The sequence below is a fragment of the Podarcis melisellensis genome (genome assembly GCF_964234715.1).
Source record: "Podarcis melisellensis genome assembly, chromosome: 5".
In the NCBI taxonomy this organism is placed as follows: domain Eukaryota; kingdom Metazoa; phylum Chordata; class Lepidosauria; order Squamata; family Lacertidae; genus Podarcis; species Podarcis melisellensis.
In genome coordinates this window covers 23,922,362-23,949,823 of record NC_138537.1, presented here as the reverse complement: position 1 = coordinate 23,949,823, position 27,462 = coordinate 23,922,362, and the positions used below count along the sequence as shown (strand labels likewise).

Genomic DNA, 27,462 nt, shown 5'->3' with positions numbered 1-27,462 from the left:
TCTGTGAATTGCCCTTTTGGGTTTAATAATGTGCATTATTAGCACCATTTTTAAATCAAAAGTGCATATGTGAATGAGTTGGGAGCCAGAGGTAGGTCTCAGGTCTGGATCAATTGAAGTCCAGTGTGAAAGTAAGTGGTAGCATTTTGCTGGAATTGCAAAGACTTTGCTGTGGATCAATCACTCCTTCCTTCTTTCAGTAGCTCATTATGAAGCTCTTTAGTCACCAAAGCAATAAATGCTTTGGAATATAATTAAGAACATACCGGCCTGGTTGTACCAGGCCAAAGGCCCACCCAGTTCAACATTTTGCTTCACATGGTGGCAAACAAACAAGGCATGAAAGCCCTTTCCTGCTGTTGTTCCCTAGATATTGAGTGGCACACTGCCGTGGTGGAGAACCTCCATCCCTTGGCCTTAAATAGTCCTGGCAGGGGGTTCCAGTTAGGCCTTTCACCCAAGCTGTGGCCACCTGCCCTACACCTGACATCATCCCTGACATGGCTGGGATTGGCTGCACTGCAGTTGGCAGAGTTCTCTGCCAGCACCAGTCAGCTGATGGGCACTGAGACGGAGCCCCTTTGAAGGTGCACTGACATACTGCCTCTGATTGTGGGACTTCTGTAGCAGGTGGAGTGCACCTGTGTGACCTTGCCTATTTCATATAGCAGTCGATGTTTTCAGCCTTTCTCTGTGCTCTTTTTAATGCTTTTCCTTTATGCCACACATACTTCTTCTCCTAAAGCTGCATGTGACGTAGCAGTCATTTGTGCACGGTTAACTGAGTTAACTTTAGCACGGAGACTCAAAGTCTCCTAGAACAAATTTCCCTTACAGCTGCAGTATTTACAAGAATAGGCAGTGGCCTATTTCTGTTCCTTTGGTCACATGAAATCCTGTTTGTGGTCCCCTCTTGAGGAAGCGCAGAGGGGAGCGAATTGCACATCAGGGAAACTGTCGCTTCCATTGGCCAATCTGCAAACTTCTGGTGTGAGAAATGGTTGGCACGGGAAAAAAGAAGTAGAAGTGAGAATAAAATTTTAGTCGAGGTTATCATGTGTGGGATAATGTGTTATTTAAGTTTAATCATATGAAACATCTTCAAAATGTAATTTTAGGAGACAGTTGATACCTATAATTCTAATAGCATAAACATGGTGTGATAATATGAGGCACTTTTGTCTTTTTAATAGCTAAGCTTAGCTGTCGTTTAAAGGTCTATGGGGCAGTGTCCTGGAACATGGGACCATGCTCCTGTTGCTGCTGTGCTGCCAGAAGCTAAGGGAGCAATCCTAACACGGTGAGGCCATTGTTGCATCTGCAGCCCTGCCATGTACGACAGCCAGGGCAGCAGCAGGAGGCAGGCAAGAAGATCTCTGCACCAGCCTGCTGCAGTTGGGCTGCATTGGGTCAGATGCTTTCACATGGCAGCAGGCTCAGTGTGCATTTGGGGGTTTTCTACTTGTGGCTTCTAATGGGGAACCACACTGGTAGTACAGTGGTACCTCGGGCTAAGAACTTAATTCATTCTGGGGGTCTGTTCTTAACCTGAAACTGTTCTTAACCTGAAGCACCACATTAGCTAATGGGGCCTTCTGCCGCTGTGCTGCCGCTGCACGATTTCTGTTCTCATCCTGAAGCAAAGTTCTTAACCCGAGATACTATTTCTGGGTTAGCGGAGTCTGTAACCTGAAGCGTATGTAACCTGAAGCATATGTAACCTGAGGTACCACTGTACTTCTACTCACATGTTCAATGGATGGAAGCGGTCCACACCACTAGACTGAAGCTGGTCATCTGTGTTTAATACTGTAGTTTCTGCTGGCTCTGCTTATATTTCATTTTGTTTCATTTGCAAAAGCATTACAGAAAATTAGAATATATGTATATCTGCCTGCCTGCCTGCCTGCCTGTCATCTATTTACTATACTTACTCCCTCCCTCCCTCTCTGTGAACTTAAGGACACTGTCATTGCAAAACCTTTCACCGGAAGAAAAATTGAGACCTTTTTTTTAAAAGCCATCCAATGCAGTATAGAGTCAGAATATATATATTTTTAAAAGGTAGTCTCATGATCTTTAGCCTCTTACTTTGTGGGTAGATTACAAATTTTAATAATTGTTGCTATTCACTGGATCTTTCTATACACTTTTGGAGAATACTTGCCAGGTTTCTCTAGTGCAGACACATACACTTTTGTATTTCTCATTTTGATTTCAGTTAAGTGTTTTCGTTTCTCAGCCGTATATTATATTCATTTTAAATTTTTATGTTGTGAACTGCTCTGTGATCTTTGGATGAAGGGTGGTATACAAATTTAATTAAAGAACAGCAACTGGATATGTAATTTTGCACTGTGAAAATAAAGGAAAGTTCTGTGTGAAAATCATCAGCACTGTCAGAGAAGTTTTTTCACAGTAGTATGTTATTAGGTAATAATATTAACCAGGAAATTTTGAAATTGTGTCATTTCCGACAAAAAAAAGTGTTGCTTCCTATTTTCGGGATCTTCAGTGCAGCTTTCTTATTTTAATAAGGTGAGGTTATAGTTAGTGCCCTAACATCAGCCTAAAACTGCCTTGTGGTTGAGAAATGACAATTCTTTCTAGGAATGCTTAGCAGCTAGGCTAAGATCACAGTGGAACTTTTTTTTTCAGCTGAAGGGATGCATTCCTTCTTGGTTAACTTTCTGCCACCTACCCAGCAGTAGGTGGGACCAAAAGTGAAATAAGTGGGTAGGGCCACTACACAACCTTAGTTACTAGTTCAGCCTAAAGAAAATACATTTGTCAATAAGTTCCATGGGTAGGCAGGGCTTCTTTCCTCCACAGACCTTGCATTTACTTTTGTGAGAGTCTTCCAAGAAGCAGCGAACTTCTTTATAACAGAAACAAGCTGCGGTCCTGACAGAACAACTTTTATTCCCTAAATGCCTCTGATAAAGCTCAATCATTACTCATTTTAAAGTGAACTTTTGACACATTTGCAAGTCCTAGTTGGATTACAACAAGCTGTTTGATAATGTGCAAGCGTGCAACAAGAGAGTGATGGCTCTGATGTGATTCAGAAAAAGGAAACAACTTCTGTACTTTCACCATTGTTAAATCATTGTGACAGCTACATCCTAGAACCAAAGTACAATGCTTAGGTTTTTTAAAACAAACAAACAAACAAACAAACAACATAGGAGACAGAAAGATATATAGGGTTGTATCCAATGCTACTCAAGAGTAGACCCATTGAAATTAATGGGCATGGCTAACTTAGGTCCATTAATTTCAGTGGATGTACTCTAAGTGGAACTTAGTTGGATTCAGTGCATGGTAAGGAACTGCCAACATGGTCTCGAAGTAAGCACTCAAGAGATTGTGATACCTACTTGGGTTGGTTACACAAAGCAAGGCTTCAAAAGCAGAATATTATCATTAAAAAGCCCAAATGTGTGTTAAGCTAAAAGGCCCTTTAATTTTACTTATTTATATAATTTTAGTGACTTAGGGTGCAATCAACAATTGTCCTTCCCACTTCGCCATTGCAGGCTGCTGAATCCCCATAAAACCTTGGGCACTGGATCTGAAGCAGCCCATTGAATGTGCAACTACTAATGACATTACCAGACTTCGGAGAGCATGCAACTGTGTTTTTATGAATATCGATTTATTTTGTGCACTTTTAGTATTAGAAACGCTTCTACCAACTCATCCAGATTCCCCCCCCCCCCCCCCAGTGTCCCTTAGCTGTATTAAACAGGAAAAGGCAGGAGATGTTCTCATTCAGCAGCTTGTTGTTAGTATCACAGACTACACGTGATTCATGATTTCAGTAGAAGCACAAACACAGATTCACTTCTAAAGCTAATGTGTGTATTGAAGAGCATGCTAAACAGCCTTGGCTGTATTGTATGGAATTCTTGTTGGTCTACATTGGTGTCGTTTCATCGTCAGTAGTTTCTGTACTTTGATCTCGTCTTGTTTTGGTTGCACATTTCCACAGTACATTTAGGAGAGACTTTCTGAAGGATTTACAGAGGGCAAAATATATGAATGGATCTAGGCATGCATTCAGGGATGTCAGCCATAAGGTGCTCTCTTTTATGTAATACAGTGTGTTCTGGGTGGAGCACCGAAAAACATCTCTTGTTTGGCTTAAAGTATAAGGAATTCTGGCAAAATGGAAAGGCACAAAGCAAATGAAAAACACACCAATTATAATGAAAACTTTGATATTTACAGTCTTTTTGTTTGCTTGCCCGGTGCGTCTTGTCCTTTGATAGGATTTGTAGAGTTCTTTTGTTATCAGTGTGTAGCATACGACAATGATGACCAAATTAACCCAGAAGATAAACTGGCAGACATAGTTAACAATTTCATGCCACAGTAGCCCAAAGTCAGACTTCAGGTCAGCGCATTTCTTCACGTTCTCGCGTGTTGGCTCCTTGTCTGTCAGAATCATGTTTGGAAGTGACAGAGAGAACATAAATATCCAGATAACTGCGGAGAGAATCTTGGCTCCTGATAAATTCCTGGTGCTGGATGACTTGAAGGGCCTGGCAGTTTTCAAATAGCGATCAATGGTTATAAGGCCCAAGAAAATAATGCTGATGTACATGGTAAAGTAAAATATTACCTGCGTCACCTTGCAAACAAACCCTCTTAATTCCCAGGACACCAGGTTTGCATCGCTGAGAATTTTGAACGGAAATGTTAGGATCATGAGGATGTCGGAAATGACTGTGTTCTTGAGAAAGATGATAAAATTTGACTTGCTGGATATTTGGAAAAAGACTCCCATGGCCAGTCCGTTCATAATGATGCCCACAAGGAAGATAAAAGTGTACAACAAGGGGAAAAGAACTTGATTCATCCTGTTGGTGGTGCTGCAGTTGCTGAAGTTTCCAGGAGAGCTGTACTCTGGTTTCATTTGGGTTTTATTTTCTTCCTACCAAAGCAAAAGGAGCAGATAAGTCACATTATTTCAGCAAATGTTATTCTCTTCAGTGGAACTTAATAAATGTGGACAACCTTTTAAGCATAAAAAAGCCCTGTTATGAGGTAGAGAACACAGACAACCTGCATGCTTAAGTAAAAATAACAGAGAAACTTCATATCTGTTATGTATAAACATGGCAGGTACCTACTAGCTTTTTCACATTACTTGTTTTCACGTTTCCAAAACTGGTCTCAGCAACCCAAGCATCAAGATGGAATCCATTCTTTCAGGAAGATTCACTGGCCTACGTGCACGGCAGCTTTCCACTGTATCAAAGCAGGCTAAGTCCCTGCTTGCAGATAGGTCCCGCACTCCAAATAGCACACTATTTTGAGCCATGGGAGACTGTGAACCTTCTCACGTGCATCTAAATAATACAAGATGTGCTAATGTTAAGTTCCTTTATAATAAGCCGATGACTTCCCCACATTCAACTGTGGAAGTGTAGACTTTAAGTAGGAACTCCTTCCAGGATGAGGTGCAGACTTTGCCATTAGTTCCTGATGTGTCTTAGGAACTGGGCTAAAACTGGTCCAAATCCTTAAGGAGTCAGAACTGAAATGGATGAAGATTATGTGGTGATGTAAGCCACACAAGGTGATGTTAATCTAGACCTTTCCCCTCCGACTTTCACTTTTTCTTGTGTAAGTCTTAATGGAAAGTAATCGTATTTTTCCGTCTATAAGGCGCCGCCATGTATAAGACACCCCCTAATTTTTGACATTATTTTAAAGGAAAAAAACATAGTCTTATACAATGAAAAATACAAGAGTACTGTGCTATCGCAGGCCAGCTTTTCTGTATATTGCTGGGGCCACCTTGTGGTTGATGCTAAATAAGAAAACGCATATCTCTTACTGGAATGACAGATCTGGTGCACACATTGATGTATTTATTTCCAAATGAAGGTTTAGTCTTGAATTCCCCTCCTTGGCTTAATATTATTGGACTTAGTTTCTACTGAAGGGATTGGAGGAGAGCAATATTTGTTTACTAGGCCACACAACAAATGTCCTTTGGGTGATTCATAAGAAATAAAATAATAAAACTTTTAAATACAATACAGTGGTACCTCGGGTTAAGTACTTAATTCGTTCTGGAGGTCTGTTCTTAACCTGAAACTGTTCTTAACCTGAAGCACCACTTTAGCTAAAGGGGTCTCCCGCTGCCGCTGCGCCAGCACCGCATGATTTCTGTTCTCATCCTGAAGCAAAGTTCTTAACCCAAGGTATTAGCGGAGTCTGTAACCTGAAGCCTATATAACCTGAAGCGTATGTAACCCGAGGTACCACTGTAATTTGTAAACAAATGGTAGCATAAAACTTGTTAACCTGCAGACAAAGAGGTAAAACCAGTCACACATCAGACTTAAAAGCTCAGATTTTAAGTCACAAACAATTTTAAAGGCCTGGTCAATTCTATACATACGTCTGTGGGAGTAACTCCTATAGAACTTGGTGTCACCGACTTCTGAGCAGGCATGTGTACATTGTGCTGCCAGTGAACCATGTTACTTGGATAAGGAAGTTGAAACCTTATATTAGATTCCTGAAATTATGGCATAAATAGATTAAGTAGTTTCAGAATGTCTTGGTGTTTATATTATTTTACACTAATATTCCTATTGACTTTTTAATTTGAAAAAAATGATTTGCATAATTGGTATAGAACAGGAATTCTCTGACATTCCTCTTTGTTTTTAACCTAAAATAAAATGCCAAGACAAAGAAATGTAATTTTGAGTAAAATAAGCCACTGTCTCCGGTTCAGACATAATGCTGTTTTTATTCCAAGCTCCAATTAGTAAACCCAAGAACAAACCTTGAATTCACATAAAAACAGTAGAAGAGACTGCTGGTTCAAGCAAATGACTCATCTAGCTCAGCATCCTGTTCTTACAGGGTCAGCAGATGCCTATGGAAAGCCTCTAAGCATCTTCTGAGCGCAGCAACACTTTCTGCTCTTGCAGGAACTGGAATTCAGAAGCATAATTCCTCCAACCGTGGAGACAGAGTACAGCCATTGTGTGTTTTGTTTGCAGTGAAACAAACCTCAACCTCTAGTTTGGACATAATGCTAAGCCAGGGATTATGGCATGGTTTGTTGCCTCGACTCGAACCAAAATAGGAGCAAAATGGGAATTATCTAGGTATTTTTTTGTAAACTATTAGATATGGTTCATGGCTCATGGAGTTGGGAGCACAGAGGGCTCCACTCAACTGAGTCTTCCATGTGTATCCACTGGACACATTTTTTAATGACTAAGGGTGCTTCCAGTCTGTCAGCATTTTGTGGGGTGGGGCCTGGTTCACTCAGTTAAAGCACTATTGTCCTAGCATAGCAGATCCATTTTTTAAAAAAACACACACACCCCGACTTCTTGTTTGGAAACTCACTGGGAAGTGCCTTGAAAAGTGTAGGAATGATGAATGATTAATAAGACGACATGCAAGCAAACTCAGGAAAAATGCAAGATGAATGCTCATAGGCTTACAACCGCCTCACAACAAATAATAAAAGTACAATCTAAGAATTACAAGAAAATAAGAATGAATGTTAAATCAATGAATAGGGTTTTTTGGGAGGAGCCTTAAGCGTTAAGGAGATAAAGCATGTATCTATCAGAGGGTGTCCTCTATTTGAAAGCGAACAAGGTGTTGAGTCAAGGTGACAAACAAGGAAGAGAAGGGGCCTTGAAGTTGCCCAGCCACTGTTACCACCTGGATTGTGCAAGCACTCTGGTTGCAGTCTTCTCCACTGTGATGAGCTCTGTTGTATTTCTGTCCTTTGAATTCTTTCTAAGTTTGCATCTAATGAATATGAATCAGCACATGCAAATTTCGTGTGGCTCTGTTTCACCTTTTGTCCTCTCTGTTGGTGATGCATTTCCCCTCTCTCATTTTTTTGGCCACTCATAAATGTCTACTGTACTCATAGAAGAGGTTTACCCTAGGCTTTCTGATTTGCACTTTTATGTGTATTCAGAGAATGGTTCCCATCGGGAGAAGCATTTGCTTCTGAATTGTATAGGGAGAGCATAGAAAAAAACATATATTTCTGCAGAAGGGCAGACCTGATTTGCAGCAGCCAGGAGTGGGTGAATAAAAAACGATACTTACCTGGAGATGTCAAAATATTTATAAAGAGATTAGCTCCATGCAACTTCACTCCTCATCTTACAGTAGCTTTATTACAAAATTTGCTCAGCACACATTTTCAAGCAGAAAACATTAGAAACCATAGAAGTGCCCAAGCTATTTTAATCTTAAGTGGAATTTTTCAAGAACAAATGAGCAGAGAAGTGGCAGCATGCATGCTTTTAGAATGTTTAGGTAAAGGTAAAGGGACCCCTGACTGTTAGGTCCAGTTGCGGACGACTCTGGGGTTGCGGCGCTCATCTCGCTTTATTGGCCGAGGGAGCCAGCGTACAGCTTCCGGGTCATGTGGCCAGCATGACTAAGCCGCTTCTGGCGAACCAGAGCAGCGCATGGAAACGCCGTTTACCTTCCCGCCGGAGCGGTTCCTATTTATCTACTTGCACTTTGACGTGCTTTCGAACTAGAATGTCTGCAACTATGTAAAAGATAGCTAATCTTTGTGTCCCCCCCCTTTTCTGCATATCTATATAGCCTAAATAGATTACTGTTTGAAACAGGAATGTTTCATGTTTGCTTTCAGCTATAAGTGCAGGTGATTGTCACATTAAATATATTTGACCTCTATAAATGATAGTTGCATACTTGGCCCTCTGTAAATTCTATGACTGATAGTTGCCTAGCATTTTACACCAAAACATGGCACACAAGCATTGTAACTTTCGTGCCTTTTTAGACATTGCAGGACTTAAAAAATATATATAGCGCAATAAAGTTTGCATGAAACAGCAGGAAAATAAGTAACTGGCTGATGTACAGAATGCAGGGGCAAATAAAAATTACAGTAGAAATTATAAAGTTACCTTGATCAGCTGCAGAAAAAAGAGATCTTGGGCTTTCTTGTTTTGGATGGTTGCATTTGCTGGAAGTGAAAGTGTGCTGTTCTCAGTTGTCTTCTCTTTTTGTCTAGGTGTGTGACTGATTGTCATGAGGCAATATTCACTTAGTAGACTTCATCAGCAAAAAAATATCCGTCCGTCCCATGCAGAAAGCAGCCCAAGCGAGTGAATCAGAACAGGCAAAGAGGAAGTACTGGGCTTAAGTCCTTAGGATGCTCTCTGATTTTAAGCAGCTGGAATAGAGGCAGTTTCAAATTCCAAGTGACAGCTTCAGTTTCTTTCTCCCGAAAGGAAATATTTATTTTTTTAGTTAAGAAAAGAATATATATATGTTGCAAAGTAGAGTCCCATTATTCCAAGGTAGACACACTGAAGTCTATGGTGCTCCCCTAGAACAGTTCTGAGATCAGTTTTAGTAGATTCTGGCATTCACTCTCCAATGTAAATCAGCTAAGTAACAGTTCTGCAAAACAAAAAGCACACACCATAATGTAATTTAAAAGCTTTTTGGCAGGAACTAGATTGTGCAACTTAACCACATTAACATAATAAATGTCCTTCTGATTTGTGGAAGATAAGATTACATCCCTTTCAGAATAGATGCAGTGCCATACTTTTTTTAAAATGAGTATTGTTTGCCTAGGCAACAGTTGCTAGGGCAATTTTTATCACTTTAAAGAGATGGCATTTCTGTAGAACTCATCCGTCCCTGTTCAAACTGAACAAGATTACTATTGATCTGCACTATGCAGAAACTAACCTCCTTAACACTTTAAAATCCTCAAGAGAAATTTACAACAGAACAGGAGTCTGGAAATTGAGAAAACCGGACACCTCTTCAGAGCCAGGGCTACCATTATTCCTCATACTTGTATCCTGCGTTTCCTCCCAGTAGGGGCACAGGGTGGCTAATGATTCAATTTAAAAAGAAAATGTTAAGAGCATCATAACATCATAAACCAGTATGGCATAGAGTGGTTAGAGTGTTGGAGACATATACAAATAAATAAAATAAATATACAAAATGGCAGTAACATCAAGAAAGTAAATCACGTTCCAAGGGGCTGGCTGTGTGGTTTTTGTTTTTGTTTATAGTTAATGCTTAAATGAGGCTAACATGGAGGTGAGGGGAAGCCGAGTGTCCTTTGAGAGGGAGTTCCACAGTTGTGGTGAGGGGCCACCACCGAGAATGCCCTGTCTTGTGTCATTGCCTGCCCAACAGAAGTTACAGTCAGAATAATAAGTAGGCCATTCTCAGCAGATTTTAATAGATGGGGCAGTAGCTGGAGAAGGCAATGTCTGGGGTGTACTTGGGTTCCATGTTGTTTAGAGCTTTATGTACTAGGCCCAGAAGTTCGCAAGAAATCTGGAGTTGTGATTTGAGATCAGGCAGTGGCATTCTGCAGTAGCTGCAGTCCCACGAAGAGCAGTAATCTGTCCAGGAACATAAGACCATAAGATGAGCCTGCTGGCCCATCTATTTCCAGGATCCTTTTCCTACAGTGGCCTTTTATCTTTTATCTTCCCTGCAAATATTCCACTCATTTTTGAGAATGTCCTCTTTTGGAAATGAGGTGTAACCAAGTTGGGCTTTCTTGGCAATCCTCCAGTTACAAATAGGTGGAATTTAATAGTAGTGCAGGCCGCGGCCATTTTATGCGTGTCTGATTGACACGAGACCACGCACATGCTCATCACTGCTGAACCGGAAGTGGCCTGAAAATGGTGCAGCGCGGGCTTATGCGCGCTCTGCCGATGTGCAAGGGGGTCAGGAACGGAACCCCCATTCAAAATTACCTCCTCCCCTGTGGTTAATTTCATGTATTGAATAGATAAAAAGAGAAGTGACTTATGAAAGGAATAGAATTCGGTTAAAGTAATGAAATGCGAAAGCAATGTGTGCATTCTGTTTGTATATGCACCTCTTTTTTATATACAAGTTTGTGTGCAGCAGTGGTTAGAAAAATGGTCTAGGACCTGGGAGACCAGGATTCAAATCCCTACTCAGCCATGAACCTCACTGGCTGACCTTGGAGTCACTTGGAGACCACTATCACTCATCCTAACCTATATCACAGGTTTGTTGAGAGGATTAAATGGGGAGGAAGTCAACCCATTTGTTACCTTCAGCTGCTTGGAGGACAGGCAGGATATAAATGTAATAAACAAATAAATGACATTTACACTTAGTTAAGATCTGCTTTCTCTTTATGTAAGTCCCTGAGATACACTTTTCAACGTGTTAAGCAAAGCTCCGATTTGTTTTTTCTACAGCTTTTCATCCAACGTTACCTCGTCCTGCTACATTATTCTCACAATTCTTTACTAAGATATCACTGTTTCTGTTTCCTATCTAGCTTCCTCGTGATTTATTGTATTTTCTCTTTGATTAAAAGGATGAATCTTCAAGTCATGAATGTAACCAGCGCATGATTCTTCTTTATGGTGTTGGCAAGGAACGTGAAGAGGCAAGGCATCAGTTAAAGAAGATTACCAAAGATATCTTGAAAATCCTAAATAAGAAAAGCACTACAGAAACAAGCGGTAATTACCCAAATGCCCATTGCTGAGCTTTCATTGTCCTTTTAAAACCAGGATAGAGGGAGTTATGAGAAGCACCCTTATGAACTCTGCAGAATCATCATGTCTGAATTATCCTGTTCAAGGCAGCCAAATATTTTCTGTTGTTTTTCATGTAGCATGACACATAAACCAATTAAACTATATTTATGGCTGTCTTTCATGACACATTAAACTACTTAAGTATGTATCGGCGTTAATAGCCTTCTTGATAAGAACTTGCACTCTCATGCTCAAGCTTTAGAACAAAATTAATTTGTTTGCTATTTTTTTAAAAAAATATTTAGTTTAGTTCAGTCTTCTAAAAAAACAATGACGTTCTAAATATAGAATGTGTTTGCAGTTTCCCCCTGCCAATGTTGCATGCAATGAAAATTTATGTTTTTTTATTCTCAAATAAATCTTTGTTGGATTAGACTTTGCCGTAAACTGTGCAAAAAATGTTTTAGCTGGAGAAGAAGGGCAGAAAGTCAAGAAGAACAAACAGGAAACCTTTCCGACATTAGAGACTGTGTTTACAAAACTGCAACAGCTTTCATACTTCGACCAGCATCAAGTGACATGTCAGGTATTTTCCACTGTAGAAATTGCAATCTTTTCCATTTCTGTGTTGAAGTTTCAGTCGTAATATAAAGTGTGCATGAACTGGAGAAAAGGGGGGGGGGGGAGGAGGAAGATGGAAGAGTAGAGATTTGGGGCTCATCCATATTGTTGTTTAATGTGGATGGTAAGTTTCCTGTATCTGCATTAATTATCCATTGTCCATATAAGGTTCTCCATCTCGTCACTTTCCCACATTTTGTTGCCCCTCAGTCTAGATTTTCTCATAGTTGTTGGAGTGTCCATGGTATGAGAAAAATTGGATTGAGGGAGGGGAAGGTGTGTGGTGATTTGGAGGAGAACATCAAACGGACAAGAATTAATGGAGGTACAGGAAGCTTGGTATACACACAGTATGAATGGGCCTTTTGTGTGCTTTCAGAAAATGCATTCCTAAAGGAATGTGTTGCAAAGAGATTCTTCAGTCTGGCTTTGGAAGGGTGGGTGGGAGGGAGGAAGAAGGGGGAAGAAGTTCCAGGCTTACAGAGCAGCCTGAGTAGTATCTTGCTAAATCTGTAGAGAATTCAGTCTGCAATCACATATGGTTTATTTTGCCCCAGGAATGCCTCATAGAGCCTTTTAATGACAATTCATATAATCACTATGTAAACTGTGGCTAATGGTCTCCACCACATGTCTCTTTAAGTAAGATTCCACAGCTGCTATGTTTTTAAGAATGTGTTGATACATATGTTGGCCACGTGAAAAAACAGTCAGAACCAGATTTCAAAATTCCAAAGGCTCTCACAGTCAGTCAGTAAAAGCTGGAGGTTCTTGCCCGCATGTCAAATGAATTGGTAAAGAGATGCTGCATATTTGCAAGCTTTTATCGGGAGTTCTTCCACTATGTTTTGGCAATCAGTGTATAAATCAGAAATCTAGGCAGGCAATCTCTTATTTCAGGATCAACTGTGTTAGTCTATCTTGGAGCAGTGGTTTTCTTGGGATGCATTGCACATTAATAACTTCCTTATGTGCACTTTGAAGTGGAGGCAAGAAAGACTGGAACAATTCTAGGATTTCACGAGGAAGACCATTAGCACTATCCTTAGCCAGCTGAAAAGTGACCTTTAGATTTCAATTAGAAATACAAACGGTCATGCAAAGAGGTGTTCCCATTTAAGCAGGTAGCATGAAGTAGGAACCCCATTAATGAAAAGGAAAGAAGTATCCAGCCTCTTCTGGGTGGATTTCCTCATTCTCTGACTTCCTCTGCGCTAATCTGTCACAAATTTGCAAGCTTCATTAACACTGTATTCACTAGTCAGAATAAGCAGGAGCCATCAATTACCCCGATGCTCTGGCAGATGTTGTTATTGCTCCTGCTGGGGGGGGGGAGTCCTGGAGCAGCATTCACCTGCATTCCCTCTTCACTACATCACCAGGTAGCCCCGTTAGACTGTTTTGGCAAAAATAGCGAAGGGTCTTCTGACACCTTGGATTTGGTTATGGCATAGGTTTTCGTGAACTAGATGCATGAGCTGCTACTCTCAGTTGGCAGGTGTGTGGATGGCAAATGTATGTAAAATTTCAGGTCCGTATCCAGTGGCTGTAGCTTCACTGGTGCATGCAATGGAGTTTCCTCTCCCATTCCTGTTCCTTCTACCCTCCAAAAGGTGGTGAGATCCTCTGGAGCAGATTTTGGGGACTCATGGGGGAGGACAGGATACAGAAGACTTGTTGTTGCGCTTGCTGTTTGTGGCTTTAGGGAAATGATCCAAAACAACAAATCAAATGAATGTGATTGTAGGCATGATGGTACGTCAGCTGGTGCAGTGCTTTAATTTACTGGCAGTTCCATTTTTATTTTTATTTTTAAACAGATCTCCAACAATGTTCTGGAACAGATTACTAGTTTTGCTTCAGGGACATCATATCATCTTCCATTGGCTCACCACATACAGCTTATCTTTGATCTAATGGAGCCTGCTTTAAATATCAATGGGCTTATTGACTTTGCTGTTCAGGTAATGGGACTTATTTCTTCATTTAAATTATTTCCATCCCAGCTTTAAGAGCAGCTTCAAAGTTGTTCACAAAAAAAACAATAAAAAATATAGTAATGTTCTTTAGAATTTCAGCGCAAAAAAGCCTAATCGGTTCCCCCACCCCCACAATTGGCACCAATAATAGTAAGTGCTTTGCAGTATGTAACAAAGGTAAGGTTACCAGATTTTTTTCAATGAATCCGGGGACACTTTTCAACTTCAATGGATTTTGTTAGGGGACTGATTTGTAAATCTGGGGACTGTCCCTGGGAAATGGGGACGACTGGTAACCTTAAACTAAGGCTGTGATGTTAAACACTCTTATTGGGAAGAAAAGTCCATTGAACTTAGGTCAAAGTAAACATGCTCAATTTTAGGGTGTGTTCACGCCTGTACTTTCAAAGCATAGTAATTTGGTTTGCAAAAACTTCAGCAATAGACTACTTTAGAGTATCATTCTGTACGGTCCACACTGAAATATTAGGAATGAACTAAGGCTGCCCGAGGCAGAGAAGAAAAGTTCATACCAACCTTCTCTTGGTCAGGTTCAAACACTACCAGTGCTTTTCTTCTAGAAAAAAGTTGCCCATACAGCATACTCTTGAGTACCCCCAGAAAAAAAGCCCTGAACACTACAGCAATAAACCCAGTAGTTCCAGCACTAATTTACCTGCAAACAGCCAGTGTGAATGCACCTAACCAGTGCCGGATTAATGTATAAGCTAAACAAGCTGTAGCTTAGGGGATGTACATCCCACATGTACATTTCCAAAATATAAGATAAAAAACAAATAAAATAAAACCTACATACAGCAACAGTGTTTTGTTTTGTGTAGGCTCCTATGATGTAAGTAATGGACCCCGCCTGCTAGCCTGCTCCCTAAAATATCACTGGTTTGCTCATTTCTACATCAATTACTTTGATAAAATACATATTTCGTTTCTCTCTGGTCGGGGACAGAGGGTGGCGCTTGGGGGGGAATTGTCATCCCGCCACTCCTTGGTGTGTGGTGTGCCCCAGGGTGCAATACTCTCCCCGATGCTTTTTAACATCTTTATGCGCCCCCTCGCCCAGCTTGTCCGGAGTTTTGGGCTGGGCTGCCATCAGTATGCTGATGACACCCAACTCTATCTGTTGATGGACGGCCACCCGGACTCGGCCCCAGACACACTGATCAGATGCTTGGAGGCTGTGGCTGGATGGTTACGTGGGAGCCGGTTGAAGTTAAATCCTTCGAAGACAGAGGTCCTCTGGCTGGGACGGGACGACATGGGACTGAGGGGGAAACTCCCATCTCTTGCGGGGGTGCAATTAGTGCCAGCACCGTCCGTTAAGAGTTTGGGTGTAATCTTCGATACCTCCCTCTCCATGGAGGCGCAGATTGCAGCTATAACAAAGGCGGCATTTTTTCATCTCCGCCAAGCTAAGCAGTTGGCTCCTTACCTCTCTCGCCCTGACCTAGCCACTGTGATCCACGCGACGGTCACCTCCAGACTGGATTATTGTAACTCGCTCTACGTGGGGCTGCCCTTGAGACTGACCCAGAAACTCCAGCGGGTGCAGAATGCCGCAGCGAGACTCCTTACGGGGTCTTCGCTTAGAGATCACATTCATCCGGTGCTATACCAGCTGCACTGGCTCCCGGTGGAGTACAGGATCAGGTTTAAGGTGCTGGTTTTAACCTTCAGAGCCCTATACGGCCTAGGGCCCTCGTACCTACGGGACCGCCTCTCCTGGTATGCCCCACAGAGGAACTTACGGTCTTCAAATAAAAACACCTTGAAGGTCCCAAGCCACAGAGAGGTTAGGCTGGCCTCAACTAGAGCCAGGGCTTTTTCGGCTGCGGCTCCAACCTGGTGGAACGCTCTGTCACAAGAGACAAGGGCCCTCCAGGACTTGACATCTTTCCGCAGGGCCTGCAAGACAGAGCTGTTCCACCTGGCCTTTGGTCAGGGCGCAGCCTGACTCCCTCCTTTGGCAATCTTTACAAAACTTTAGTTTATGGTTGCCATCAATTTTGATTTTAATTCATTTTTATAATGTTTTATAATGTTGTACTGTTTTAGTGTTGTTAGCCGCCCTGAGCCCGGCTTCGGCTGGGGAGGGCGGGATATAAATAAAACTTATTATTATTATTATGTGCAAATGGCTTTAGGTACTTGTTAGGTCCACAAATTACCATATAGCATATATTCAACACAAAAAACAGCGACAGTTTGTTGTTGACAAAGGACAGCTGGACATATAAAGGGGCCCCATTACCTTCAGTAGCTTAGGGCCTCATCAAACCTAAATCCAGCCCTGCACCTAACATAACATGATATCAGCTTCCCCTTTTATGCAAAAAGTATGAGAGTCAAATATGTTCGGAAATGTCAAGTGCACATACCTGATGCCAAGTAAGCCACAGAGGTGTCAGTCCGCATCCCTGGCTGGCAATTGTGTGGTTTGACAGAGCAGTGTAGCCATTGCTGCTTCAATAGCCCCTCTGCTTGTGCTGTCCAGGGTGGAGGTGTGTCGGGCAAGAACACTCATTCACTGTTTCAGCACTCAGAGCTCGTCCACACTTGCAAAGCCCGCTTGGGTCCAAGTGGTTTTTGTTTGCTTCACCGCTTTCCCTAGGAAAACCCACTCTTATGTGCTAAATCAGAGCAAACATCAAATCCATGGAAAACCCAAGGTTTGTTCCAATTCAGCAGTAAAGAGCAGGTTTTCCTGGGCAAGTGGAAGTCTTGTTGCTGTCACAGCATAGTGGCATGGTTGGCACATGATCTAGCAGCACCTGTGCTTGCCCATCCCCATTCCCCAAATGCCACCAGTGGTAGCTTCTGCTCATCCACAATTTGGGTGGGTCTGCTGTGGGACTTCTCACTGGAAGGGCCTCCTCGTTGGTGGGTGAGCTCCTCTGGTGTCAAAAGCTGGGACACCTCTGCCTTATCCAACCTTGTCCATCGTGGCGGACCAGCGATTTGGATTGCTCTGACCATGACTCGAGTAGCAAGCAGCACATCAATTGCAGAGCCAAACCAGTTCTTACAGTGCTTGAGCTAAGTTGTACCACCACTTTAAGGTACTTCACACTAAAATCCTTTTTGAAGAAGCTGCTATGTCAAACAGCTTTCATTTATATTTTTATAGAACTGCTTCAGATGCTATGCTTTTCTTCCATGGAGATAGACGAAGCCAAGGGTTTTTCAAGGGCAACAAAACAAAATCTCCTGCACTTCTGCAGTCACTTGTTTGAAGGCTGCTTACATTTCATTTCCTATGTTTAGGAACTTGAACCCAGGTCTAGACACAATGATTTTTATCATGATGAAAAAAGTGTTGTGCTTTTTCTATCTCCTTTCCATGCTTCTACTCCTTTACAGGAGGAAGGAGGCATCGTATATCTGCCTGTAATACTTTTTTCCTCTTATGTTTTTTGGGGGGGCCTGGGAGGCTTATGTAACCAAGACATATATATGTATATATTTAATTTCAGCTGCTGAATGAGCTGAGTGTGGTGGAAGCTGAGCTTCTCCTGAAGTCCTCCAGCTTGGCAGGAAGTTACACAACAGGATTGTGTGTTTGCATCGTTGCTGTCCTGAGACATTACCATGCTTGCCTCATTCTGAATCCAGACCAAACTGCTCAGGTTTTTGAAGGGTTTGTAGTGGTAATATTTTTCTAAGACTTCACAATGTTAATAGCTTTCTTACATGCTAGAACTAGTGCATTCTCAGTTTGCAAACAGTGTTTAGTATTGCTTGAAAAGTCTGTGGAAAACACAAAACTTTTGTATAGCCAGGAATGCAAATGTACATTGCTGTTGCCATTATAGTAAAGAACGGGAATATACCTGATGCACCTTTATCTCTCAGCCTGCATATACATGACATTTTGTTATAGAATCAGTGAAGACTGGGGAAATTGCTTTTCGAGCAGGGTACAAATAATAAATTATTATTATTATTATACCTCGGGTTACACACGCTTCAGGTTACAGACTCCGCTAACCCAGAAATATTACCTCGGGTTAAGAACTTTGCTTCAGGATGAGAACAGAAATCGCGCTCTGGTGGCGCGGCGGCAGCAGGAGGCCCCATTAGCTAAAGTGGTACTTCAGGTTAAGAACAGTTTCAGGTTAAGAACAGACCTCCAGAACGAATTAAGTTCTTAACCCAAGGTACCACTGTATTATTATTTTACATAGTCCAAACACAACCTTGATCTAGGTTGTTCCTGCAAATCTTAATTTCATTCAAAAAAATTAATAACTACAAGCACATTGCAGATTGGTTATGCATGACGCTGCAGTGTGTTCAGGTGAAAACAGATTTGGCAGTCCTAGCAATGGGTGGGCCACCTGAGTAATGTGTATATGCTGTTGCCACTTCCGTCTTCATTCACCTGAGGCATGTGCAGGGAGGAAAAGGAGTAGATAACCTAATCAAGGGGAAAGTTTCCAAACATGTATCAAGTAACCACACCTAGCCTTGTGACGACAGGATCTAGAATCAATCTAGATTGAACACAGCATGTTGAGGATAAGCAGGGATGATTCCGGATTGAGAAAATCTACATTTTTGTGGTTCAGATGGGTTAGTGTGCATGTAACCTCACCTTCCCTGAGGAGCTGGCTGTGTGCCTGCTCTGAACTCCTTTCTGTGAATGCTCTGAACTCCTTCAGGAAGTCAAATGTAATTAGTAAAGGGACTTATACTGGGATTTGTTGGATGAATTCATGCCATTAGGAAATTTTTGATTACTGGCATTTAGATAATGGTGCTTGAGTTTATTTTCCTTAAAACTACACATCTTCTACTTATTTTTGGAAGTGGTTTAATGCTAATAGATTCCTCTGAAGGAATCTTGAGAATTGTATTGTATGAGATTGATGAGAATTGTGTGCTAGGCATGCTCATCTCCTTCCCCTTAAGTACCACAATTATTAGGCTCTAGAGAGGATCAAATTAATTAAAGCCCCATGCTTATAGGTAGGGAAGTCCATGGTGCATTTTCTTCTCTTTACTAAATAATCTGAAGGACTCCCAAGTGCATTGGAAAAAAGTGATGGTGAGATAAAAGGGAAAGAAAGCTCTTTATATAGGATGAGATGTAAACAGCATCCCCCTTTAGCTTGGAAGCTCAGTGATTTAGGAACACACAGTGTTAAACTTCTCAGCTCTGAAATATATGAAGGGACTATACCATTCTCCCCGTCATCAACTCTGAATGATTTTCTTCTCTTTTTACAGATTATGTGGTGTTGTCAAACACGTCGTTAATCCATCAGAATGCTCTTCCGCAGAAAGATGTATTTTAGCCTATCTCTATGATCTCTACATGTCCTGTAGCCATCTCAGAAGCAAATTTGGAGATCTTTTCAGGTTGGTAGCTGCAGGCTCTTCTTTTCAAAATTTGATCTAAAAAGTTGGTGTGTATTCTTACATTAATACACATCGATGTATTAATTGCTCCTTGTATTCATTCTCTGCCTTGTATACATTCTCTGCCTTAGCCTGTTTTTATTTCTGTTCCTACAAAGCAGGTTCTAGTTTGAAAACTTGAAAACTTGTTTCTACCCCTGGTTTCATCTAAGCAGTTATTTTTGATAGGCTTACTTGTAAACATGTTTGTGGATTACAATCTGGGGAGAACTTTTGTCCCCAAGCCATGCATTCATTTCCCTATTGATGCAAATTAATGTGTTTGTTTGAATTCAGTACAGTGGTACCTTGGTTCTCAAATGCCTTGGTACGCAAACAACTTGGAACCCAAGCACTGCAAACCTGGAATTAAGTGTTCCAGTTTGTGAACTTTTTTCGGAAGCTGAATGTGCTCCGTTTTGGGTGTTACACTTCCGTTTTGAGTGCCACACTTCCATTTTGAGTGTTACTCTGAGGTCTGTCTGTTTTTGCTATTTATTTTGCATTTTTGTTTTTGCAGCTCTTTTTGTTTTGCTTTTGTGACTGTGTGGAACCCAGTTCAGCTACTGATTGATTGATTGATTGATTGTGTGACTGCAGTACATTGCTTATTGCTTTAATTTTATGGATCAATGGTCTTGTTAGTTAGTAAAATTCATGTTAAATTGCTCTTTTAGGTGTTGTTTTTAAAAGTCTGGAACGGATTAATCCATTTTGCATTACTTTCTATGGGAAAACGCGCCTTGGTTTTGGAACTCTTTGGTTTTGGAATGGACTTCCTGAATGGATTAAGTTTGAGAACCAAGGTACCACTGTATCTTGCTCACTGCCCCATGGACTCATACAAGCCCACCCAGTCCTGAGAAAATCTGAGGCTTTTTCTCCACTTACCACTCCCAATAGAAATTGGAGGGTGGCAACAAGAGAAATGGTAGACTCCCCATTTAAAAAACACTGGAACATATTTTTAGAACACAAGATCCTTGGGGAAGTGAAAAAGGTTTTCATCTGGTGCCCCTAAAGACCACAATGTAGTTGCCAGTGGAGCATCTCAGTGGAGCATGCTTTGTACCACCGAAAAGACCCTCTCCATGGTAGCTGCCCACCTTCCCTCATTTGGCAGGTGCACTTGAAGGAGGGAGGTGCACCCCCCCATTCTCTTTCAGGTGCACTGAAATTGAAGACTTCCAGGATTGATTAACCATTGTTTCCCATTTCATCCAAGCAGGGGAACTATGATAACTGGGATTAGAACAAGATCACATCATAAACCATAGTTTGAAGTTGATTTGAGTGTTTGGGCACAAGGCTCATCCCTGTCTTGTCTTAATAAGCCAAGATGTATGCATCTAAACCAGACCAAAACACTGTTTAATGCAGTGTATTAAATTACTACTACTAGAAAATTATAATTTAATAATTTAGACAGATTCTCCCCAGAACCCAGGATTGTAAAATGCCCCAACCTCTTCCTAGAAACCAGGATTGGTACACTTTTGAAGAACAAATTTGAAATTGAATTTCAGTCTCAAATTTTTATTCTCTTGAATGATTTCTGTGTTTTATGACTGTTTAACTTAGAGAGTTGGTGTCTTCAGAAAGTGTGCCCATACTTAAATAGGTAGAAGTCCTGGTCTCCAAATGGTGATATTCCATAAATAGAAGAATTTATTTAGTAAAGCAAAGGCACAGAATAATTTGAGAAGTGCTTTATTTTTTTGTTGTGCTATATCTATTGCCTACTGCTATTCACTACTTGAAATAGAAGGCTTAATCCATCTTTACACTTCAAACAGCAAAAAAACCTAGTGCTTTTATACTGAAGACATTTAATCTTACTGTATTTTAACTCATGTAAGAGTTAATTCACTTGACTTAATTATATGAATTTTGGCTTTGCTGCTTTGAGGAGCTGTGCCTTTAAGTTTCCAGTCAAATCATTAGAAAATTCCCGTATTATCTCTGATGAGCAATTGCAGTAGATTTGTCCAATTTCATTCTCCCTGCTATATTAAAATAGTCAGCTTTCTAATAAGCCCATGGCTTTCCATACAGAGTAAAACATTAAATATCTTAACATTTTAAAATTATTTGAAGTTTGAGTCTTACCTATATCTTACTTCAGGCTTTTAGCCTTTCCCCTGTACAAAATGTCCCATGCAGTTTGCATGTAAAAAGCCTGTGACTTCCTATTTAAGCGTTGCAATTTTAACTAAACTTCCCCTTTTAAAGAATAAACTGTCTCATTTTCTGTATGAATTGTATCTTCAAAATCTTCCAGAACTTGTCATGAAAAAGCCCATTGTGATCCAGCAGTGTTTAGTGGCTTGCTTTTTTTAAAAAAAAGTACTGTTGCAACGCTCTAAATTTTCCAGTATAAACAAGTTGTCTTTAAGGAGCATTAGAAGCGTTTCATAAAATCTGTGACTGAGAAAGCATGAGGGCTGTTTGGCAAGGCAGAAGCTAACAAATTTGCTATTCCTTTTTAAGAAAGAATAACACTTGGCTGATGGAATTTGGAGTCCAATATCTGGAAGGTCACGGAGTTCTCCATTCCTGATTTTTTTAAAGTGTTGTTGTTAAAGTTTCTACATCAAAGTGTGGGACAATCAAATTTTAATCAATGACAAATAGGTTCCATTCCTGATTTAGACAGACTCTAATTCCTGCGTTCATCTACCCACTCTCTTCTGTGCTCCACAATGCAGAGAAAACATTGCTTTCAGACTTGGCTCTATCTCATCTTCCTCTTCCCTTATAATTTGCATCACTATGGTTTCTACTGCTTGTTACTTTATCTTATCTCTTCCATCCATGGAACAACTTGCTTCCACGCTGTTCTGGCCATGGACTGGCGCCTGTGGCACATAACACTTCTGTCCAGGGGGTTGACCCAGGATATTTTGCCACACGAGGCAGGACCCCCTGTGCCTCCTCACTCTGCCCCCCCTCTGACGTTTGGAGACAGCCAGGTGAAGCCCCCGCACACTGCCTCACTGTGCCTCTTTGGTGGGCTGGCCCTGATTCTGTCCATGCAGCACTCTAAAAGCACATCGTGATTTCAGGTCTCGCTTGAACCAATGGTGTATCAGTAATGATATTTTAGAGGAAACTGCATATAAGCTGCTCTGAGAGACTAATCTCTGTGGAATTGGCATATATTGATTGGAGCAAAACTCAAGTTAATTGCACCTAGGTCCTGTTGAAATAGATGGGACGAGTTAACCATGGTTTCACACTTTTTTCAATGTGTCCAAAGTGTGACTAACAGTCTGAGCCTCTGGACAATGGAAGAAAGCAACAAGGGCATCATGTACCTGGGAGCATTGTTGTTTGGTCTGTGAATATTAGTGATCACCCAGCTGCTGCTGTGGTTAGTCAAATCACTTGGATAGGGCAGTTTCATTACTGCTCCAAACCAGTAATGCCAGAACCCCCTAGATCAGGCTTCCTCAAACTCGGCCCTCCAGATGTTTCGAGACTACAATTCCCATCATCCCTGACCACTGGTCCTGCTAGCTAGGGATCATGGGACTTGTAGGCCAAAAACATCTGGAGGGCTAAGTTTGAGGAAGCCTGCCTAGATCCTGTCAACAAATATGATATTGTTCAGGACTCAGCTAGACGGGTAAAGAAAAAGCGATTTATATGCGTGTATGTGCAATATACCTTTGTGCCACCAGATGGTGACGTGGAATCCCATTTTCCCCCACCTGTTTTCCCTGTTTAAATTTACAACGCTTTAAACTGAAACACTTCTTCTAGAAGTGTCTAGATTCAGCCCTAGTATTACTTCCCCCCACATCTTTTGGAGCTGTTACGCAGTATTGGTACATTGCGGGGGTTGGGGGTGGTACAGAGGATTCTTTTTGCAAATGTATCACCAGTACTGTTTTCTCCTGTTATCAGTTTCGGAACTGGATGTTTCTGTAGTATTGGAATGCTGCTTTAGTTCAAACTCCAGTATCGTAGCACTGGCATTTTTGGAATCATAGTAATTCTTAATCTGCCTGCTTCATTTCACATAACTTAAAGAAGGAAAAGAGCCTTGATATGTGTTTATTATGAGCATGAGGTTGGTGTCCTTCCAAGCTGAATACACCCTGAACTACCCAATTGCAACCAACCTTTTGAATAAACACTGGACAGAGTATGTTTGTAGATTTGTCAGCTGTTAATTATTGCAGGGGCAGGTGGTCGTGATCAGGATTTTTCAAGACAGGGAGGTCCAGAGGCTTAATTAATTTGAAACCTTGATTCATTCTCTTCTTATTCCCCCGCCCCATGCCTATCCCCCAGAGGGCTTGAAGGAAGTCTGTAAATGAGTTTCTGGGCACTGTTTTTTTAATTTAAAAAATTCTGAAATCTTGGCCAAAACCTTTCTTTTGTACATTATGTGAAGTGACATCACACATAGAATAGGGCTGTAGACTTCCAGCCCTTGACACTCAGCAGAAGAATGGCTTCCTGTCTAGGGGTCCTTCCTTAAGGTACATCCTCCATCTTGTTTATTGTATATATATTATTCTGGCAGAACATCTCACATCCAGATCTTCTTGCATACTGAAAACATTATCAGAGGCTCTCCTAGTTGTGCTACTGCATACACCTGGCAACAACCAGGAAGAAGGCCTTTTCTGTGGTGGCACCAACACTCTAGAATGGTCTCACCTGAGAGGACCAACTTTATTACAGTGTCAGCATGTTAAAAACTTCCTTGTTCAGCATGGCCTTTGTTGGCTATTAATACTAGCCACTGTAGAATTTTAAGTATTATTCACTGATGGTTTGATTAGGTTTTAATTTTAATTTGTATATTTTTGGCATTATATTTTATATTACTGTACACTGTCTTGGAATGCCTGCTCAACAGGCAGCACATAAAACATTTGATTAAATATAAAGCTTAAAGGGAAAGCACTGCTGTTGTTTTTCCTGTTACTACTAATACAAAAGTGTTTTAGAGAGTTTTGTGGTTAATTTAGGAATGATTGTATAATTTATTTCACTGATTAAAACTGAGATCCAGCTTGAGAACTATGAAGTTGTGTGAGTGATGAACTTCCAAGCATATTGAGCATCTAATCCAAGCCAAAAGATTCTGCAGTGCCCAGATTTTGCAGTTGCACTGCTGACTTCAGAATTAGGCTAATCAATTTTTCTCCCAATGTAGGCATATATCTGACTTCTTTGACAAGCCCATTCAGGTGCTTAAAATTTGAAAGCCAGTGTGCTTAGTAACCTGAGAAATATACAAAATATTGGGTAGCTATTTAACTCATATTTCAATAAACATTTGATAGGCCAAAGACACCTGAATTCTGCAAAGTGTTTGTACTTTCCTCCCTAACTCTTCCCTTTTATTTTATTTTAGTAGTGCCTGCTCAAAAGTGAAGCAAACCATCTATAGCAATGTTCAGCCCTCAAACTCCAACTTGTTATGGGATCCAGAGTTCATGTTGGATTTTATTGAGAATCCCTCAATCCACAGCCTCAATTATTCAATGTTGGGCAAGATCTTGAATGACAATCCACCTAGTCGCTATAGTTTTGTGTGTAATGCACTGATGAATGTATGCATGGGCCACCAAGATACAGGCAGGTAAGGTGACATTGCAGAGACCAAGCTGCCTCTTTGAACATTAAATTCCCCTCCCTCCCTCTCTCCCTCCCTTCTTTTAAAAATCTTAGTGAAAAGGAAAAAAACTTGACCTCTGCTCACTCATGTTATGGGTTGTCTTGACTCACTAGTTGCAGACTAGTTTGGGTTAAGGAGCGTAAAGGTAAAGGGACCCCTGACCATTAGGTCCAGTCGTAGCCGACTCTGGGGTTGTGGCGCTCATCTCACTTTACTGGCTGAGGGAGCCTTCGTACAGTTTCCAGGTCATGTGGCCAGCATGACTAAGCCGCTTCTGGCAAACCAGAGCAGCACACGGAAATGCTGTTTACCTTCCCGCTGGAGCGGTACCTATTTATCTACTTGCATTTTGACATGCTTTTGAACTGCTAGGTTGGCAGGAGCAGGGACCGAGCAACAGGAGCTCACCCCATCGCGGGGATTCGAACCGCTGATCAGCAAGTCTTTGACTCTGTGGTTTAGACCACAGCTCCATCCGCGTCCCTTGTTAAGGAGCATACTGGTGGTCTCAATAGCTCAGTAGGTTAAAGTGTGCTGATGTAACGCCAAGGTTGCAGGTCCAATCCCTGTATACAACAGTTGCATATTCCTGCCTTGCAGGGGGGCTGGACTAGATAATCCTCAGGATCCCTTCCAACTCTACAATTCTACGATTCTATGACTACAGAAATATCTATCATCTATCTATCATCTATCTATCTATCTATCTCTATCATTTATCTATCATCTATCATCTATCTATCTATCTATCATCTATCTATCTATATCTATCTATCTATCTATCTATCTATCTATCTATCTATCTATCTATCTATCTATCATCTATCATCTATCTATCTATCTATTTCTATCTATCTATCTATCATCTATCTATCATCTATCTATCTATCATCTCTGTCTATCTTGTTGTCAGTCAATTAGCATTAATTTATCTTTTCTGTTTTCTTCTAGAATCAACGACATTGCCAATTTGTGTGCAGAGTTAACCGCTTGCTGCACAGTGCTAAGCTCGGAGTGGCTAGGGGTCTTGAAAGCCCTTTGCTGTTCGTCAAACCATGTCTGGGGGTTTAATGACCTTCTCTGCAGTGTGGATGTAAGTGCAGAAAATGCTTCTATCAGTAGATAAGTACCTATATCTTTACTATGGCTGGCCATCTGGAATTATCACATAACCAAGCCTTGTTTTTTTAAAAATTTTGTATAGCAGATGTTTTGGTAATTTTATATTGGAAGCAAAGTAGAAACAATTCCAAGAAATAAAGGGGGGAAATGTTTTGAAGAGTTATAAATTTAGTTTATAACTTAGTTATGAACAACTCATTGTATTTTCTGTTATTTCCACCTTTGTGACATTTCCCCTAATGTTCATTAGAAATTCAGGAATCGATCTAATAGAATGTATGCTGGCTTCCTGCAATCTGCCTGCAACTAAGCCTCAGATTATGCAGACCAGTGGAATTTTACTATTTGAAATAAAGGGGATGACAGTCACTTTTGTCCTCTATGTGACTAACACCCACATACATAAGATATTTTCTGCTCTCATACGTAACCCCCAAGGAGGCTCAGAAATAATATTTGGCCCCATGGTTTCGCCCCATCACTAACATACGCAGTCCTGACAGCCAACGCTAAAGTGAAGCTTTAAATAAACAGTGGACCTTTTCTGGTATAATGGGATGGCTAGCCTGTTCCCCATCCCACCCCCCACCCCCCACCCCACCTCCCACCCCCCAAACACCCTTACCTGCAACCTTCTGTTGGAGAGAGACTTCCTCAGATGTCCTCCTCCTCCTTTACGAAGATAACTGGGGCAGTAGGCCATGGTTCCCTGTCTTGCTACAACATGCGGCAATGAAGCTGTTTCAGTGCAGCGACGCAAGGAACATTTCTCACTGCAGTGACAACTGCGTGGACTCTGTTTGTCTCACTATGCTGTGCTGTGGTTGCCTTAACTGTTGGGACATGTTGTTTCCTTCCTCCGTTTTCTTAGGTAAGGACAATACTCTTTCATTTGTTCTCAGGGCCAGCAGTACGCTGCCTAATCTGATTTCACTACCTAGCGATGTCATCAGCCTTGCTTATCTGACTAGCTGGGTTCATACAGTGGAGAAAGTACAAAATAGCACAGAAGAAACAACTCAGGATGTGTACACACCATATGCGTAAAGTTTTAAAGCACATGACAAACCCCCAAAGAACCATGGGAACTGTAGTTTGTTAAGGGTGCTTGGAATTGTAGCTCAGTAAAGGGGAACTG

The 27,462-nt window shown here is 41.2% G+C and overlaps 2 protein-coding genes across 8 annotated transcripts in view; one reads left to right on the top strand and one right to left on the bottom strand.

Annotated features, from left to right (window-relative positions):
- MED12L (mediator complex subunit 12L) overlaps positions 1-27,462 on the top strand; it is a 168,626-nt gene that overhangs the window by 94,134 nt on the left and 47,030 nt on the right. For 2 of the 4 annotated variants that reach the window (XM_081910674.1, XM_081910676.1), the window contains 7 exons: positions 11,381-11,528; positions 12,014-12,132; positions 13,988-14,131; positions 17,638-17,801; positions 19,394-19,525; positions 24,939-25,166; positions 26,154-26,295. In XM_081910674.1, the coding sequence (XP_081766800.1) occupies positions 11,381-11,528; positions 12,014-12,132; positions 13,988-14,131; positions 17,638-17,801; positions 19,394-19,525; positions 24,939-25,166; positions 26,154-26,295 (1,077 nt within the window). Of the gene's footprint in view, positions 1-11,380; positions 11,529-11,980; positions 12,133-13,987; positions 14,132-17,637; positions 17,802-19,393; positions 19,526-24,938; positions 25,167-26,153; positions 26,296-27,462 lie in introns of all 4 variants that reach the window. The other 2 variants (XM_081910673.1, XM_081910675.1) reach the window with 1 other exon arrangement.
- P2RY12 (purinergic receptor P2Y12) lies at positions 3,162-26,966 on the bottom strand. 4 transcript variants are annotated; one of them, XM_081911308.1, is made up of 4 exons: positions 21,674-21,730; positions 18,446-18,545; positions 8,949-9,447; positions 3,162-4,939 (listed from the first exon to the last, which is right to left on the bottom strand). In XM_081911308.1, the coding sequence occupies exons 3-4, from the start codon at positions 9,072-9,074 to the stop codon at positions 3,920-3,922; spliced, it is 1,146 nt and encodes a 381-aa protein (XP_081767434.1). In that variant the 5' UTR covers positions 9,075-9,447; positions 18,446-18,545; positions 21,674-21,730; the 3' UTR covers positions 3,162-3,919. The 4 variants fall into 4 exon arrangements, with proteins under 4 accessions (XP_081767434.1, XP_081767436.1, XP_081767433.1 ...); XM_081911310.1 differs by lacking the exons at positions 18,446-18,545; positions 21,674-21,730 and adding an exon at positions 26,950-26,966; XM_081911307.1 differs by lacking the exon at positions 18,446-18,545 and having other exon boundaries at positions 21,674-21,760.